Source organism: Colletotrichum tamarilloi, assembly GCF_030869305.1.
Source record: "Colletotrichum tamarilloi strain Tom-12 chromosome Unknown Scaffold_1.1, whole genome shotgun sequence".
Lineage (NCBI taxonomy): Eukaryota > Fungi > Ascomycota > Sordariomycetes > Glomerellales > Glomerellaceae > Colletotrichum > Colletotrichum tamarilloi.
In genome coordinates this window covers 1,736,421-1,755,020 of record NW_026849384.1, presented here as the reverse complement: position 1 = coordinate 1,755,020, position 18,600 = coordinate 1,736,421, and the positions used below count along the sequence as shown (strand labels likewise).

Below are 18,600 nucleotides of genomic sequence, written 5' to 3'. Positions count from 1 at the left end.
TCTAAGGACATTAAGTGATTGTCAGCTATGAGCGCTTACGGAGTTCATGCTCGACGCGAATGTGCCAGTAGGCATTGCGCGTTGCCGTTATAGAGCCCGCATGATATGGAGTGATGTGACGAGGTCCGTAAAGAAAAAGGGGAGCAACTAAGCAAGAAAGCAACCCTACTCCCTGGGGAGGGTTCCTCCGGGAAATACGGACGCAATGAAACCTTCCCTTTGGGCGATGATATCCTGCCACCACCTACCGCTATTCTACTACTAATTATAGCTATAGCTACTATATAACCGCTAGTCTTAAGTATATATATAAGCTAGGCTTTATATAATTAGTATTTAAACGGATTAAGCTAATTAGAGACTATTAATTAACTTATAGTTAATTAAATTATTTTAGTAAAAAGTATAATAATTAATAAATTAGCCTAATTAATTATTAATTACTTTATATAGCCCATAGCTTATAATTTAGTAACTTCTTTTACTTTAATCTTGTATTTTATTTTAACTTCGTATTTATTAATAAGTTTATTTATTTTACTTTTTATTATAAGATTAATATCGTAAAAATAATCCTTATTAGCTAGATCCTATAATATATTTAACTATATAAAATTATTAATTAATTAGGATTATAACTTTATAAGTATTAATAGCTAAGGAGCCCTTATAAAATTAATTATATTATTATTAACTATATTAATTATTATATTAATAATAGCTTATTAATACCCCTATTATATCTTTATACTAAGCTCGTATATATTAAAATTATATATAATCTCAAGGCCTTATTAAGTAAAAATAGCCTTACTTAGTACTAAAAGTATTATTAATAGTAATAGTATTAATATAAGTATTACTTTTATACGTTTAATAGCTTTTTTATACTTAAATATAAAGGGCTCTCGTTTAAAAAAAGTACTTAGATCGACCGCTAGCTTTTTTAATTTAAGTATTATAATACTTACTATAACTATTATAATACTTATTATAAAGCCTTATAAACGACCCTTACTTCGGATTTATAAAAAATTAAATAGGGGGGTAGAAATACTATTATTAATAATAAGCTCTAAGCATTACTAAAACTAATATAAGTAGATCTCTTTTAGTAATATTAAAATACTATTTTTAATATATTATTAAAGGATATAGTAATAAAGTAGCCTATAAGTAGTTTAAATTAAGTAGGGTATGTACTTTTTTAACGGCTTTTTATATAAACCTAAATTTAGTTATTTATTTAGTATACGGAGTTCTTATAAAAAGTACCTAAGAGTATCGTAATATATATATATACGTACCTTTTTTTAAAATAATTTTATAATAGTACTTAATACTTTAGCTTAGTAACGGGTTTAATAAGCGCTAATTATAGCTACTTAACTTATTTAAAAAATAACTAATTTATTAAATACGACTTTAAAATTACTTATATAGTAATAAATTCGTATTTTAATATTTATATATAAAGATTTAATAATTAACGTAATTAAGTAACTAAAATACCTAATTCGGTTAACCTAAATAAGTATAATTTTCTTATACTATAGCTTAAGCTAAGTATTAATAGTATAATTAACTACTATTATAAAGTACTTAGTAATCTTAAATTTAAATAATCGGTCGTAGTATATAGCTATTAATTTATTACGGAGGAGATTACCTTAATTTATAAGGAATTACTAAAAATAAGGGTTACGTATAACTATATTAGTCTTATTTTTTATAACCGGGCTAAAGTAGTACTAGGTCTTAGTTAATATATTAAAATTAATATACTAATAATAGAGTACGTATAGTACTACTTTAAATTAAGTATTATTATTAAAAGCGTTAAGTAAAATAATCTCGTAATCTATATACGTAACTTATAAAAGGGGAATATTATAGGCCTAGAATAATACTAATAACTAGTTAATAACCTAATAATAATTAGTTTTTTTCTTATTAAATAAAAAGTAGTTCGTAATTTAAAAAGTATAATTATTATTCGTAGCTCCGTAAATATTAAATAGTAGTATATTAAATCGATTAGTTTTATATATAAAATTTATTAATAAAATATCTAAATATTATTAAAATAGGGAAATCGTAGTAATAAATATAATAAATAAGCTCGTAATATAGCCCGCGTTATTACGTTAGAAACGGTACTAATACTTTATAAAATTATATAATTAGTTAAATAACTATTTAATAAAGGATCTACTATTTAATTTATTATAATAATAAGTAAATAGTATATTAAGTATATTATAAGCGATAATACTACTATAATCGCTACTTTTTAACTAAAAGCTTAAAAAAATTTAAATAAGTTAAATACCCTTATTTTATTAATTAATAATTTAGCCCTTCTTATTATATAATAGTACGTAATAATAATATATAAAAGTATTAGTATAGCTAAATAAGTAGTTATAATAGTTATAGAAGTTATTAATAACGGGATAGAAGAGCTAGTTATTATTTAAAAAGCTAGTAGCGATTTATTAATAATAGTTTATAAACGAGGTTAAGGATTTATAACGCTTATTTAAATAGGTTAACTTTACGAAGTATTATTATTTTTAATTATAATACGGGCTATAAATATAATAATAAGTAATAGTAATTAGTACTCTAATAGAGGGTTTATATTAAATAATTTAGATTATAAAGCTAGCTTTATAAGTAGCTTCGTTAAGTATTACTTTAGTTTTAAATAAGTTAAAAAAGCACTAATTATAAAATAAGTAATTATATTTTACGTAACTATATTTATTATAATTAATAGTATATTAATAAATAAAAAGATCGTTAATTTTATAATTATTCTCTTTTTATAGTATATTAACGTTAGGAATAGTTTTAATTAGTAATAGTAGTAGTAATAGTAACGGTAAGGTTAATAAAGTAGTAGTAGGTAAGTAGGTAGGTAGGTAGGTAAGTAGGTAGGTAAGTAAGTAGGTATAGGCAGCTGGGCTCCGTGGTCGGAGGTAGGGGCGGTCGTAGCCATAATTGGGGGCAGGATATCGGCAGGTGCTGGCAGGATATCATCGCCCTTCCCTTTCTCTCCTGCGTACCGATCGGCACCTCATTTTGGGGCTCTGAGGTCACAGTCACACCGACACGCCGGGCACAACTCCACGAGGGGAGGAGCCATACGGGTACAGAGGAATAGAGAACTAGAGTCTGGAGGGATACAAAACTTGCAAGATGCAATACGCGCCAAAAGGATGTGCGCCCCTCATTTCACCATCCGACGGAATTCGGCACTTCAGCAACGGTGGCAGAGACTCGAGAGAGGTTATGACGACGCCAGTCTTGCCTTGAACAAGCAACCATACGGGGGGACCTTCGACAGGCTCTTTTCGTACGATAGTTTGCATTGCCGGTGCAACCCCATCCGTGAGTCGCTTGGCTCTTCCGCCTGTGCGATCCCCCGATTCCACTTTTCCCGTCAACAGAACGCCTCCATTCTGGCTCATGAATCGTCCCTTCTTTTTTTGCCTTTTCTGCCTTTCGTCCCGCCGTTGGGTATTGACTCAAGGGGCTTTTTGAGACGAAATAGGATGGCTATATCGCAGATCTTATGGCTCTGGCTCATCCCAAACAGGACATGGCCAGCAGGCTCAGCAGCACACCGGATGAACCGTTGAAAAGCCCCACGCATAAGGTGAAAGTGGGAATATACCAAATGGAATAGCATAAAGTTGCTGGAGCCCACTGGTATGCAACTTTGAACCGCGAATCCTTCGCAATCAAGGAGACAAAGAAGAACTCCACGCCCATTACGACGCCGATCCCCGAAACAGTGGAGGCCCGTGATTCGCTTTTATGCAGCTACGAGCATCTCCTCGCGTTCCAGCAGTCTGGAAACAAGACTTATCTCGAGTATCGTCAATCTTTGCACATCATCGTCATCGGTGTAAAACCCTACTGTGCTTTCCACGATCCTAGCAGTTGAAGATGAACAGAGAAGGTTCAGGGTTGTCGAGAGCTAAATTTGGAGGGTTTCTTACAGCAAATATCGAGCAGGTTTTCTCTTCGTTGAAACACCAATTTACAACCTGGCCCCGGGGCTCGCAAAGGCCACGCACGACTCGGATTGTGAAGATTGGCGGGGCCCCTCGGCCGAGAACGAGTCAACGTCACCCTGTGCATCATCAATTTGACTCCTTTTTCTTCCCGTTTTTGGAAGTCTTTTTCTTCCCTTGCCTGCAGCCATGGCCCCCGTACGAGTACGGAATCATATGCTTTCTCCGTATATCGTCTCTCGGGTCCATCCTTTGACAAACACGTTGTCGCTTCGTCCATGATCACGAAACACACACAAAAAAATCAAAACATCGCTTTATTCCTCGCCCATGTTTCCGCGCGCAAGAGAGAGCCGAAAGACCCGATGAGGCCCCGTTGCTATCCTCATCCTAGCTCTGTTCTTCCTCCCAGACTCCTCCACAGCGCTAGACCCCCAGAGAATCGCGGGACCTATTCGCTTCCTGGGTTCTCCGTTTCAGCATCTAATTGTCGATAATTTGGGTTACTAGGTTGTTCGTAGGTCATCATCGAACGGAGCCTCATCTCTCCATGGCTGGCCTCCATCAGTCCCTGCAGAAATTCTTAGCGTGAAGGAGGAACGAGAGGCGAGTCTGGACCTTGGCGACGAAAGCAACGCTTGACCGCTTTCGTGATCGAAGCCTGTCTGTTCATCAACTGTTGATACAACGACAGAAGAACTGACAGAGATTCGCAATGTCCACACCGCAGGTTCGGCATCTTCCAGAATACCCACTGATGATCATGTCAACTCATCTGATCGATTGGCACTCGATTCGAAGAGAAACGATTCCCCTTCCCCCCTCGTTGCCCACCCGTTCCGCTATTTTCTCCAACTTCGGGTCTCCCGCACCGACGGTATGCCCGAGGGGAGGGCCTCACCGCATGCCTCGCTTGTCGACGAAGCCCGAAAAAACAAGCAAACATGCCCTCGCTGGCAAAGCAGGGTTCTTCAAGCAGGGTCTTCGGCACAAGTTGAATGATATCCTACTTTACTGGTCCCAGGGTGGTCGAGGGAAGGGGGGTTCCCTCGGTGTGTGCGCCTGTCTGACAGTCTGTACCGGCGGGCCTTTCGAAACCTGGCAAACTGCTTTTTTCTACGCGGCTTCTTCCCTGCCTATAAACGTGTGTTTCTTTACTTCTTCGCACCTGCTACGCGCATGCGGCATGTTTCGCGACTCTAACGGAAAAGCAACTGCGCAACGGGTCTATTCTTCACCGCCTACTCTCATTTTCAACGTGAGCTGCTCCCTCGAAGTTTGTCCTGTGGGTTCGTCCGTACGAGTGAAAATCCGCGTGGTACGAGATTGTCGCCATTCCACACGAAGTTCTTTGCCATGCTGCCTCGACGCGGAATAAGACATGTACACGGAAGTAATTAGCGCTTGAGTCGCACATATCTCTATTCTCTTTACGAATATTGTACTCCGTACTCTTCCGTTCCTTTTGGGAAAGAAAGCAATCAATGGCGAGTCATTGTGATGTCTGGTCGTACGAGGGCTTGAGCGCAGCTTCAGCCTTTTTCTTCAAACTAAGCTTCTCTCCGTTCCTAAAAGGGGCATCATTCGTTCGAAAAAGGCAATTGGTCCCCTTTCCTGTGGATTCGGAACATCGAAGTCAAAAAAAAGTGTCCGGTGGTCAGATGGATTGAAAATGTAGTAACCGAGGGGAGTCTGAGGAGGAGGTGAAGTTATCGACGAAACTGAGTCAAGTTTCTATGTGGCTTGTCGTCTTCCCCGTTGTCAAAGCCACTGCCACTCTCCAACGAAAACGTTCGGGATCTTTTCTGCTTCCCTCCTCTTTCTTAGCTCGCCGCCACGCGCCGATATTGCCTTCTTCGTCTTCCAAGATGCATGCGACTGGTCCATTTCGCTCAACGGCCGAGTTCCCGCCTAAAATATTGCAGCCAGAGAGAAGTCTAGAAACTAACAAAAGATCCAATGACCGTGGTTCTCGGCAGATCAGCAAGAAAATAAGATTCGCTGCGCTCGATTGTGCTCACAATGCTAAAGTCCCAGAACGGTGAGCGTGCATGTTCGTGCCAAACTCCATCCCACGAGCATAGTACTTTGTGCAATGGCCCTCTACCGTACCCATCGCCACTATGAACAGAGCTGGGGGCTTCCAGAACTATGCCAATGCAACGTCGCTAAAGGAAAAAAGAACACGACGAGTGAAGACGGAGAAAAGCCAATCTTAACCTCATCTCAGCTAACACCCCCGCCTTTTCTCATAGCCTCCGGGAATGTTACATCAGACATGGAACACAAATCTTTTGTTTGGGAGGGGGGGGACCGTTGGCGAACCATGGAAACCAATCTTCTGGGAAACGAGAAGACGGAAATAAACGTCAGGTGAGTGGGAAAAGTCCCGAGAGAAACCTCATTTCGTATATCCCTCCTCCAGGCTCCTTCACTGTCGACGGGTGCGAGTTCAGGGGGGGGGGGGGGCGGGGTGGCAATCCACGCGCCGCGACTAGACGTTACTATCCGTAGGACAACCCGGCCTACCAATGAAATTGCATTATTACTCCGTTCACTTTGAATCTGATTCTACGCCCTTGTAGGATGGAAGAGGAGCTGCACGTCATTTGTTGACGTTGTCTTGGTATGTCTCTCAGTCTGTCACCGTGTGGGCTGTTCTTGCGTGTTTGGAATGCAGCAGGAGAGGGGGTGACATGCCAGGAGGCTGTTTCACGCAGGCAGCAAACAAATCGAAGGTGTCTACTAGAATATTGAGAGAAAACTTCATTCTGCAGGGGTGTAGTAGAAGGTCTCAAGACATGAGAAACTCGCGATACACTAAAGTAGTTACGTAGTACTACTCCTCGAACATGACTGTTATCTCTTCCGCTGCTCCCTTCCTTCCTTGAGAAATATCTCTGAATAAAAGAGAGATAGTTTCCAGGCTGCCGTACCCGTCTTTCCTGCTCTTCTACCCATCTGATATGAAGTCGCAACACTTTACCCCTCTTTCATCACACCGATTGCCCATCATGGCAATGAGGCTGCAGGACAAACCAACAGCATATGCTTGACGTCCTATTAGGAAATCTCACCTTGGCAGCCTTCAGCCGCCAAACAACAGCTTAGACTGAGAGGGTGTGAGGCCCCTGACAAGCAAACATCAATGTTGCCCTTCTCTCTCCAGACACTGTGTCCGGCTCAGTTCAGATCGTCCTTCAGGAGCGCATGATATGACTGTCATCGTACCGGGCGGTTCCTTTCTACACAATAGCAAAACTTCCGAATGGAACGATATCAAGGTTTCACAACATGAGACTATCAGATCAGCTCTGGGCACTCTGCTCTTTATATATATATATAGACGTATGAGATGGTTGAAACCTCTCCCATCAGAAAACTTTTCACCTCTCCATGGTCATTATAGCACTGCCCAGCCATCAACATCCGTCTCTCGTCACACACGGTGATCACACTGGCCTTACATAAGCCTATACGCGGTCTGCAACCAATCGCCGGCTTCTTTGTAACCACAACCAACAGTGGCAGTCACCAGCCATGCAGTTGAAGACCAGAACGGCCATTGGGTCTGGTGCCGGGATTTGATACGTTGTATGAACAAGGAAAGGAACGCCTCAATCCCGCCAAGCTGTGGACAAGGGCCCTCATCCGTATCCCGCGTATGCCACCTCTTTCCCACTCATAAGATGTCGTAGCAGAGCTGATAGATACTCTAGATGACCGTCATGTCCATAGTTTCGGAAGTTATATTGAGCCGACTCGCAGAGTCTGGACCGGACTCAACCAATGTGTCGGGACGCCCCATCCAGAAAATCGGTTGGTTGGGTCTCGGGAAGAGAGTCGACAGGGTCGTAGTACTCGTACACCTTGTTTTCCTTGTCACGGCCCGTCACTGCAGGTGCCACATACGTTGATATACCCGTCTTGCGGTCGTATGATCTATGAGTGCTTGCCAAGCGCTTGCCACCGCCTCCAGGGAGATCCACTACAAACTGCGGCATCACGAAACCAGCAATCGAACCCCTGATCTTGGACTCCAAGTCGAGAATCGTTTGCAGAGGCGTTCGCAAGTGCTCCACCATCTTGACCATATCACACTGATAGACATAGTACTAGTCCCGTCAGTCCTGCACAACAGGCATCTCAGGGAGGGGGTTACCTTACCGGGAGTATGTTATTATTCGCCAACTTGCGGATGAGCATTGACATGGTGCCTGCATCATCGTTGACCCCGCGGAGTAGCACGGTCTGGTTTCGCACCACGACCCCGGCTTCGAAGAGCTTCTGGCTAGCTTCCTCACTGACCCAGGAGATCTCATTGGGGTGGTTGAAGTGGGTGTGCAGCGCCACCGCCTTGCCAGCCCTCCTTGCCTTGTTGGACACCGAGACAAGGGCATCTACCCAAGTATCGTTGGGATCAAGAATGCGAGTCGGGCAAACGGCAAGTCCCTTTGAGGCAAACCGGAAGCGACGTATGTTGGGCATCGAGATCAGTCTGTCACCAATCAGTTCGATTTGGTGAGGCGCCAAGTAATACGAGTCGCCTCCAGAGACTACAATGTCCTGTAGATCCGGTGTATTCTCGATGTACTGGAACACCTTCTCCCATCTGGCAAGGATGGGCTTGAACGAATGCTTGTCGACGGTTTCGGTGTTGGCTCCTACTGCGTAGGAGCGAGTGCAAAACATGCAGTATGTCGGACAGACGGACACGGCTTCGGAGAGATTGATGTTAGCCAATACATCAAGGAGGGTCGTGCTTGGCATATGTCTGTTGGTAGAGCTTACGGAGAAACAAAGCCTTATCTGGGTACCGATGGACCAGACCAGGGACTGGTGAATCGGCCTCTTCGTGCAGAGAATCAAGTGTCAGCCGCGGATGATCCGGTACCATCGATGACTGAGTCGGGATGAACTGGCGAAAGATGGGATCGTTGCGAGGGTCAGTCCAGTCGATACGACTGAGAACATACGGGCTGTGGCAACTCGAATTAGCACCTCCGCCTGATATCGACTAATATTCAACCCACGTAAGCCGAACAGACATGGTTGCCTTCTTGATTCCTGCGAGGACGTCGTTGACAAGCTCGTTCCGAGGCTCCATTTCACTGCTGGAACCACGGACAGGGATGTAATCGGGCAAGGTCGCATCAAGAAAGCCTCGCAGCTTCGGAAGTCTTTCGACCATGTTTCTACTCTGAACATGGGGGCGGTGTCAGAATGCAATAGGAAACTCAATTGAGGAGGGAGAGACCTGTCAACTTACGCTCCAACGATAACTCAGGAAGTCCTCTGTGGATATATCTTGCCACCATGGGATCCTGCGCCAGAACTCGTCTCGTCTGCCTCGGTCTGATGTTGATACGTCTTCAACATGATCGTGGTACATTGGTTCTTCGATAACCGTTTCAGAGGCCGCGGCTTGAGCTGCCTGCAAACGAGATGGAGTGGCAATCCAGCGAGCTCCTTGGCCACGCTGTGTTGCCTGGATAAAGCGAGCCGCTGCCCGAACCGGTATACACAACGACAACATTATTGTGTTAAAGTTTTCCTAGTCTTGGGGGCACGTTGGGCAGCCAAAGCCCCAGGGAACGGTCGCCGTTCCGTGGGCGTTGCGGAAATATTCGGCCGTGCCTAACAGCAAGCCGTAACGAGACGGTTGAAATGACCTAGGCTTGGCCAATATGCGGGTTATCACTGCCAGCGTCTTGTCGTATGACTACGGTCAGCACGAGAGGTTGTGGAATAGTGCGTTGGTGGAAGTTCGATGCAGCGAGTCGGAACTGACAGATGGAAAAAGGTGTTGTAATCATCAGATAAGAAATCTCTGAGAGATATCCCGATGCAGGACGGGACGAGGGAGGGGGAGGTAGTGGAGGTGTTGGCATATTTCACTCCTGCAAGAACTGTCTCGACATATGGCCAGATTGGAAAGAACAGAGGGCGTTTCGATCTACCGCCGTCCATAACCGTTGGTGAACAACCAACAGTGTGGCAGGGGGCGGAAGGCAAACACCAAGATCAGCCTTCAGCAAACAGGTTACACGGAGAATTTTCCTTCAACGGAATGGGTATCTACCAGCTCAACGGAAAGTCACGGCCAGGTCCTCCTTCTTTTGATGAACTTCCTGTTCAGCCAACTAAAGGCGACTCGGAAGGTAGGTACTGTACCCAGGAGTAAGCAGACTGTTTGCTATGACTTCTCGGAAAGCGCAACACAACCTCGTCTTGTGTAACCTTCCTCTACTTCGCCATAACTCGGGGTATCTTTTACTAACGGTTTTACTTCCGATGACTAGGAAGTTGCTACGCAGGGTGGCAGTCTAGCTGTGCATTCAGTCACAGTAGCTCGAGGCATGATGGCGGCAACCCCTTACTACACTTCCCCGCGGCGCTTGAGGCGAGAGGTACCACCACTACCTTGCATTATTGCCACGTCTCGCGCAAGTGATATGCCCATGAAATCACGCCTATACACGCATTCATCTGCGCAATATCCAAATCGAGCTGCATTTGCATATATCCTGGCTTGGTCCACTCTCCCTCATCGTCAAACGCTGACTTCCTATTAGCTACCGAGTGTCTGGTCACACATGCTAGTCCTTTGTCTAGCATCTCACCTCCGAGAAAAATCCCTCGAGAGCCAGCGGTTGGCGCCCTAGAAACTCTCCACAAACCCAAGACAATGCAGTGCCGGCTGAGCTGCTGTTGTTGCACACCGACTTCCGTATATCATGCACTCGAAACGAATGTCCTGGCCAAGTACACCATGCTATGATACTGGCCTTTGTCTAACAGCATGAGTCCAGTTACATTGCATGGGATATACCAACTACCTCTCTCAACGAGTCAAGGCTAGGTCTCCTGTGATACTTCTAAACTACAACAAACGTTCGGTTGGACCAGGTGTGGGCCCTTGCCTGGGCTTCCCGCTGATCCAACCTTGGAGTTGCCGGACTTACGCCAACAGCAAATTGCATTCCCAAGCTTGGTCTGAGTGAAATCAGGTGGAAAGTGTCCGGGGATTGCCCGTAGCTGTGTTGGTTTACAGCTTACAAAGAAAGAGATGGCACGGCTGAACATAGTGTTAAAGAAGCCCGTTACCCTTGATCCAACCCTCATGAAGCTTATGTGCCAGACTGGTGTATCTACTGTTGTCGTCTCTCTCTGAAGAACAGGAGGGAAAAAAAGACAGAAAAGAACCATCAGATATTATCAAGTACCTACCACAGCCATGGCCGTGTCTAGACCAAGTCAGCTCGATCAGCGTACAGCATCAGTGTCTCAGGTAGCGGCCGGTCCAAACATGGATGTCGAGGAAACCACACGCTCCAGGGCGTGTGGCATGCCGTCACTCCGCCATAAAACAGGCATAGGGCATGTTCATGGACCCCTCAGCTCTCCTCCTTGTTTCTTCTAGCGGACCTGACTGACCTGACTTACGTCCCTTTGAGCAGATTGCCGTCGCTGCGACCCGTTTCTCACTCCAGCCCCGTTGCCATAACCCGACGCCCGACGTTGCCCCAGACTCAGCAGCCTTCGACGGTACATCATGCCTCTAACGACCAGGTCAAGGTGCTATCAAGAGAGCCCGTAGACGGTGGATGGAGGGCTTGGTCCGTTCTTGTAGGATCAACGGCGTTTATGATCCCGACGTTCGGTCTAATGACAACCGTGGGCATCTTTCAGGTGTATTGGAAGGAAAACCAGCTTGCTCCGTGGTCTAACACGGACATATCCTGGATTATATCCATCTTTGGGTTTCTATCTGTTCTACTCTGCGGCCCCTTTGGCATCCTGTTCGACACGTTCGGGCCCCGATGGCTCGTGACCCCCGCAACAATTGTGTACAGCGCGGCCTTCCTGGGCGTCGCCTTCAGCAGTCAATACTGGCAATTCATGGTCTGCTTCTGTGCTGCCGGTATAAGTGCAGGTAGGTTCTTTGTCCATCTCGGGCAAAGCGTAACTGTCAAGAATTATCCTAACATTACGGACGTAGCGGCTTTGACCACCACTGCGCTAGCCGTTATTAATCATTGGTTCGACGACAAGAAGGGACTGGCCATGGGCATTTGCACCATGGGTGGAGGACTGGGTGGGGTGATCTTCTCCGTGGTGCTTCGGTTCACCACGAAGAACTTCGAGTGGACGACGGCAAGCCTCATCCACTTTGCCATAATTTGCGCCTTTTTATCCCTCGGGTGCGCCTTGACGAGGCCCAGAGTACTCAAGGCTCGCAAAGGAAAGATGTGGGACTTTGCCTGCTTCAGGCGTTGGAAGTTTGTCCTCTTCACCTTCAGCGTATGCGGTATGGCAGCTGTACCACACCAACTTTATCAAGTATCAGTAGCCCTAATGCAATGTGATGGCAGGCTTCGAGTTGGTGCTGTTCGTAGCGTGGGGTCTCCTGCCCACGTATGCCAGAATAGTCAAGCTCGGCGATGTATTCTACTTGATCCTTGTCTTCAGTGTGTAAGTTCACCACCCCCTTTAATCGCCGTGGAATCTCAGGGCCGGCGCTTGGTTCTTCAGCTTATGCTTTCTCAGGGGGTCTTCCTTCGGCAGGATTGTTCCTGGATATTTCACCGATAAAATAGGCCCCTTCAATGTGACTATACTCATGACAATATTCACAGAGGCGGTCATGCTTGTGTTGTGGCTAGCGTTCGGAGACACATCCGCGCCTACGCTCTATGCCGTGGCCTTTTGTCTTGGATTCGGTACCGGTAGCTTTGTGTCGACGGCTGCTACATGTCTCGGACGACTCTGCGACCCGCAAGACAGTGGCACATACATCGGCTGCTGCTATGCTGTTGTGAGTCTGGCAACCTTGGTCGGCAACCCAGCCAGTCAGGCTGTCCTAGGAGACGGTGAGGGCAGCCGCCCTCGCTTGATGATTGTCTTTCTTGCGATAGTCCTCGCAATGGCGCTTGCGAGTTGCTGCTTTGTCCGGTGGTTGTGTACGAAACGCAGCTGGAAATGGTTGGCAAAGGTGTGATTCGAAAAAAAATTGTTGACACCATACAACCGTCCACGAGCACGAGGGCCGAAAATTCCTTTCTTATTTATAACTGGGGTCGGCAAGGATCTCCTCAGACTGACGATGGAGGATGACTGGGTAGACCGGCAGTCTTGGCTATCCCGGTGAGGCACTGTTCCAACGTGGTTGGCTGACGACAGCGTTGACTATCTGGCTCAAGGAGCGCCTCATGCAGCCCTCGTCGAAAATGACTTGCAGGATCGGACCAAAGGTTGCAGGACGATGACCGCCCAACGCAAAGCGGTTACGAGATCGTATGATAACAGAAGAGTGAAGCTGGTCAGAGCCAACGGAATGACATACACCGCAACTTGAACTGTTTTGGGACACTTTCATGTTTTACTCCCTTAGTAACCTTGATTTCATATACTTACTTACCTTATTTGACCCAAGGGGTTTAGCCAAACTTTCACATCATAGGAATGTGTCCTCGAATCATGTTCGCGCAATGGCTTGATAGTACATTAGGCCCAAGCATGGCGGCCTCCCCTGCTTGTCATCGACTTACCCGGCTGGCAACGGCACAGTGCCTTTCTTGACATACTTACCGTGATGACCATTTCGCCTACATGGGTCGAAGATCTGAATATGCAAGTTATCAGACGTGCGTATCCACAATCCCACGGGGAAAGTGTCCGGAATATCCGCCACGCCTTCCAAGGCCAAGGAGACATTGTACAACCAACGGGGCTCGACGGGCCAAGACCGGGTATAAGCCAGCTTACCCCGTTTTTTCACAGTTTGACAACTTGAAAACTATCATTAGGGACTTTGTGAGCGTCGTGGATGAGTGCGGCGAGGAGTCGAATTGGCTGTAGGTGGTTGAGGCTGCTGGTCGATACAAAGGGTAAGATTTCCAGTGGAACGGGTGGATTCCATTACAGTATAGAACGTCCTACTGCGCAAATCACTTGTGAGTCCAACTAAAACCGAAACTGTAGCTCGAGGTCCAACTAGGAGCCGTTGGGGAGTCCCGTCGCCATGGCTCTTGGAACGAGCCTTGACCAGTTGTGGTCTGCCATGGAGACCGCGAGACGAGGTCCGCATCAAGAAATCCGGTAAAATCAGACTCACAACCACTGAAAGTTATCCAAAGGGAAGTTAACGCGACTACAGATTTAGACTAACGTAAGACTAAGGTACGCTTCACCAACAACCGGGGTTTGAGTAAGACTATCGAAAAGATTCGGCCAGTCGCGGAAAATGTGTCCCGCCTTTGAGGTGAATAGGGTGGGAAAGAAGGATTTTGTGAGGGCATGGGAAGACCCAGGGGTGGCAGACTAGTGAGTGAACCCAGTCGCGGACACGGGGTTTTCCGTTGTTGACTTGAGGAGTCCATGCCGGAGTCGGCAGCCTTGGACAATGAAAGTACAGATAGGTTTCGAAGACGTCAACGCCGACTCCTATCTGCCGTTGCCATTCCTGGGCATTTTTCCCAAAAAGAAAGCAGATCGTCACTGCTACGTTCCCGTTCGGGCGCTTATTCCCATGCCCGCTGCGCCGCGAGCTTGCGAGGTGGGACATACGACCCATCCGTTCTCCGGACGCTGTGTGACATTGTACGACGTGGCAACTTGTGGGGGATCAATGGGCGAGACAAAGGTCATATATTCGTACCGTCGATAGGCCCCCGTATGAAGGCGGAATTTGCACTTCGTCGCTTACATCACAACGAAGTGGACCGCCGAGAAGGCTGCTGGCCGTCAGTTGATGTTCCATTGAGATAACACTGGGCCGGCTTGGAATAGGAAGTTCGGTGAGCGGTCCGAGTCATTGTTGTAGGTATGTCTTGCACCAAAAAAGAGCCCTCGGTGGGATGATACATAGGGGGGGCCTGGCTCGAGATTGGGATTGACGAAAGGAACACAGGGGCGCGAGGCGTTCGGACGAGACCAGATCCGCGAGACGCGGTTCCTCTGCAAACGGCCAAGCCACACCCGTTGGAATGGAAAGAAAAGCAATCCCAGGGCTTTGCACCGGCTCGATTTCTTGATCCTGCCAGGGCGGTGGTTTCGGCGCGGCCCGTTAGCCCAAGTTTTTTGGGGAGGGGGAAACGACGTGATCGACTGTCCTTGTTATTCTGGATCAGAAATGTCACGATCGAGAAACTAGTCAAAACCTTAAACAGCGGTCGACGTTTTTGACTCTGACGCTCCGTCATGACATTTCTGATTCTATTTGGGATAACAAGGTACTCAGAGAGCGCCACTTTGCTATACCGAATCCGCTTCGATATGGAGACCGGGTGTCCAAGCTCGAAGACATGCTGGATTCCGCCCTCTGGCCCCCCCTTTGGAAAGTGGACAAATACCTGTTGCTTATCTCGCGTGCCAAGGCGAGATGAATGTCTGATTTGAAGTGTAAACTTACAAGGGGGGCAGAAGAGCCGAGACGGTGACGCAGAGGTTAACGGATCGGGAAGACCTGGTCGAAGCCCCTATTGTGAATATTGAGATGTGAGCACCACGAAGGCCCGGGGAAGATCTCGGAGGGTCCTCGGTGTGCTCTCCCGTCCACGAAGATGGGACACGTTTTCTTGGTCTCACTACGTGCTCACCGTCAGACTGCGTCCTGCAGGCCAGAGACATCAGATCAGGTCGGCGGGCGGGCGCCGACGTGACATCTCGAGCATCGTAGCGCGACTTCTGTAGTCTAGCCCCGGAGATCATAGTCATTGTTTCGGCCGTAAGGGCCCTGGAGAAGTTCGAGAGTGTTGTAATAGCGTTCAAGGGTGGTCGACAGCTAGACCAAAACCATCTTGACCGAGGGAGGAGACAAACAAGGCCCGAGAAAGCCCTGTGGGGGTCGCTCAGCTGCCACGTTCAGGTCGCTACGAACCGCGGCATTTATACACGGATGTTTCACTGGGTAGCTGTTTATGGACACATTCGCGTGTGAGGATAGCTACATATAGTATGCCTCCTCCGTCACCAATCGCGGCTAGAGGTTCTGCAACAATGTGTAGGAAGGGCCATTGCCATGCTCGAGTGCCTTTGCCGAAACATGTTTCTCCGCCTTGTTGGACTGTTTCCTTCCGTTTACTTGTCTCTGTCAGAAAAGATCTTTTATGAGTCGCCGGGATGTATGTGGAGGATGCTACTGGCACAAAGGAACGCAGCTATATTGGTCTGCATTCCCCGAGATGGATGCCAATTACGTCCTAAGTTCAAACCAACCTATCCGGCAGGCGACAATGCTAGCGCAATACGACCGAAATCCTGTTCCTCTCCTCGGGGTACATGAAAGAAAGTAATCACGATGCTCGTCACTTATGGTATCTTAGCACACGCGTTGGAGGCATGCCCCCTGAAGTGCTCTCTGTTGTGTGCCTGGGTTCCGCCACCACCCAAGGCGGCCAAAATGAGGGGTTCGAACTCAACCATCCAATACACATGAGGAGCACCAGCTGGATCTTCTGCAAAGTCATCATTAGAATCTGGAGGTGTGCGTTACCACCCCTGTCATGCCGCCTGTCACATTCATGGCACTTGTCGGCTCGGCGAGCCTTGTCACGGCGCCCTCCTCATCGCTGGCCGTACCCCCGATTCTCTCGACAGGATAGGAGAAGAGCTGGAAATGCCATAATTGAACTGTCCCGTCCCCAGCACCCTTATGTCCCTTGGACACGACTCTTAGCAGTGAAGCTAAATGAAAAGGAAACAGTGAAGGATCTTCTTCAGAGGGGTCACTTCTCCGCTAAACCGGTCTGCTGGGCGACAGCAAGGATCACGTTCCCTCCCGAAGCTCTTTCCCTTTCGCAAAAATTCCGAGACTCTGTCTCTCGAATATGTTCTGGGTGTGTTACACATGGTCCCGAGTCCCTGGGTAAGGCCCGTGGGAGGTTTGGCTTCGTTTGTGAACCTTCAACCTCAGGAGGTAAGAAGCCTCCGAGTTGAATAAACAGGGCTTTCGGACCACGACCTATCTGAAGTTGACTTCTTGTGCATCGTAGCCTCCAGTCGTTTCTCGTCGTTATAGAAGTTGGCCAACGCTGCATTTACACTACCACGTAGCGCCTGGGAACTACGTAGAACGCCTCCTTCTATCCGCATAGCCCGGGCTTTCACAATACCGGTACTCCTTTGGCATTATATCCGCTGCATATAGTCGCTAGGTAGTCTCGGGTGTAAGCAGTGCCGTATGTACCTTTCGTGATACTGGACATTTGTGTACTTTATGGCAATGCTTTGATGACCGCTCACCCAACCGCCTGAAAGGCAGTTGCCTCTCTGACTCTTAGCATTCTGCCCTGATTCAAACACACTAGAGCCATGCTTCGGCCTTGTTTAGCTACTTCTTCAACATATTTCACATGTTTCGTCAGTAGCCAGAGGAGGTATCTCATATAATATACGAATACGGAGCTTTCACTAGGTCATACATGGGTTCCTGCTCGAGTAAGGCCTGCCCGACTCTCCGCTAGCCCCCTTCAAAGACCTCCTCAGGCTGAGAATGACACTTGCCAAACGAGTATCCAGGCACCTCTTTAGCTTTCCCATACCCTGAGACGGCTCCCCTACAACTAAACTACTTGCTTCTTTCGCGCCCCGAAATTGCGCTTCCACATTCCCTTTATATTCCTCAACCCAGATTCTCAGGATGCTAAATCGGATTCTTCGGGTTCCAAAAGAGTTCCTCTACTGTAATCATCAAACCAGACCCTCGGATCGTTGGGGTAGATTCTCAAACTCTTATACCAGAGTACTGTCAGTCAAACCTTCACTATAACCGAACGCTACTCCGTGAACTCGCCAACAGTGTCCTCAAGCGCAGTCATGACCTATGACACGGTGATTCAGCAGTAGGTAGAGCGCTACCTTCGACGTGGTAATTGGAGACACTGACACTCTGACGGGGCAATTGCAAAGGATTTAGGCTGCGCCAGTCGGACTGCCACTTTCAGATGTACGTAGGTGACGGATCTCAGAGTAAGCATCGGCTTCCAATTCCTAAACACACCTGTGAGATGCATCACAGTACTGCTACAACGACTAGCTGCCCGTCGACCGTCTGCGAATGTCGATCTTCCTTGAGTTCACAGGCTCCAAGTACCAGGAGAACCGGGCTGACGGCCACGCAAAGCCTGTGTTGGGCAAATTATCAACTTAGTAGTCAATGCAGGTGGATGATGAACTATGGAAGTTTATTTCCAGGCTATGGAACTCAACTTTGCCACGAAGTCACCATGAAGAAAGATACTATCAATCTACTGGAGATGCTCGTGGGTTGTCTACGCTTAGGACTCAGTCGAACCCTACGACAAGCTGCATCGTGGCACTATAAGCGGCACTGTAGAGGACTTTAAGATTTGAGACAACTGAACATAGTTCAGTGAGCGTCTACTTGACGTTGTCAGAGTTCAAAGATCCCCTTCTTCCCCTGAAACGTACTCTGGCCCGGGATATTAACCACCTAGCCTCGGCCCGGGGGGAAGCCTTACGAGCCCCCCACAAACGACCACCAGTACTATGCACAAAACCCCCGATTGTATTGCATGGTCCCTGATGGCGACTGGCTTTTGTGAACTATCCC

The 18,600-nt window shown here is 47.1% G+C and overlaps 6 protein-coding genes across 6 annotated transcripts; 4 read left to right on the top strand and 2 right to left on the bottom strand.

The window, feature by feature from the left end:
* Nucleotides 1-2,978: 2,978 nt before the first annotated feature.
* Nucleotides 2,979-3,647, top strand: CTAM01_00577 (uncharacterized protein; the record flags this gene model as incomplete). Its single annotated transcript, XM_060516628.1, has 1 exon — nucleotides 2,979-3,647. A coding segment is annotated over one exon (669 nt), but the record flags the coding sequence as incomplete, so codon positions are not given.
* Nucleotides 3,648-7,807: 4,160 nt separating this feature from the next.
* Nucleotides 7,808-9,561, bottom strand: CTAM01_00576 (L-lysine 2,3-aminomutase; the record flags this gene model as incomplete). The annotated part of the gene is made up of 5 exons (XM_060516627.1): nucleotides 7,808-8,140; nucleotides 8,193-8,743; nucleotides 8,817-9,004; nucleotides 9,059-9,225; nucleotides 9,295-9,561. 5 exons carry the CDS (start codon nucleotides 9,559-9,561, stop codon nucleotides 7,808-7,810), a joined length of 1,506 nt encoding a protein of 501 aa, XP_060389253.1.
* Nucleotides 9,562-11,262: 1,701 nt separating this feature from the next.
* Nucleotides 11,263-13,294, top strand: CTAM01_00575 (uncharacterized protein; the record flags this gene model as incomplete). Its single annotated transcript, XM_060516626.1, has 6 exons — nucleotides 11,263-11,366; nucleotides 11,486-11,961; nucleotides 12,028-12,336; nucleotides 12,401-12,500; nucleotides 12,576-12,843; nucleotides 13,151-13,294. The coding sequence occupies 6 exons, from the start codon at nucleotides 11,263-11,265 to the stop codon at nucleotides 13,292-13,294; spliced, it is 1,401 nt and encodes a 466-aa protein (XP_060389252.1).
* Nucleotides 13,295-13,620: 326 nt separating this feature from the next.
* On the top strand, nucleotides 13,621-13,821 carry CTAM01_00574 (uncharacterized protein; the record flags this gene model as incomplete). The annotated part of the gene is made up of 1 exon (XM_060516625.1): nucleotides 13,621-13,821. One exon carries the CDS (start codon nucleotides 13,621-13,623, stop codon nucleotides 13,819-13,821), a length of 201 nt encoding a protein of 66 aa, XP_060389251.1.
* A 1,613-nt stretch (nucleotides 13,822-15,434) lies between these two features.
* CTAM01_00573 (uncharacterized protein) lies at nucleotides 15,435-15,743 on the bottom strand (the record flags this gene model as incomplete). The annotated part of the gene is made up of 1 exon (XM_060516624.1): nucleotides 15,435-15,743. One exon carries the CDS (start codon nucleotides 15,741-15,743, stop codon nucleotides 15,435-15,437), a length of 309 nt encoding a protein of 102 aa, XP_060389250.1.
* Nucleotides 15,744-16,307: 564 nt separating this feature from the next.
* On the top strand, nucleotides 16,308-16,964 carry CTAM01_00572 (uncharacterized protein; the record flags this gene model as incomplete). Its single annotated transcript, XM_060516623.1, has 1 exon — nucleotides 16,308-16,964. The coding sequence occupies one exon, from the start codon at nucleotides 16,308-16,310 to the stop codon at nucleotides 16,962-16,964; it is 657 nt and encodes a 218-aa protein (XP_060389249.1).
* Nucleotides 16,965-18,600: the final 1,636 nt, after the last annotated feature.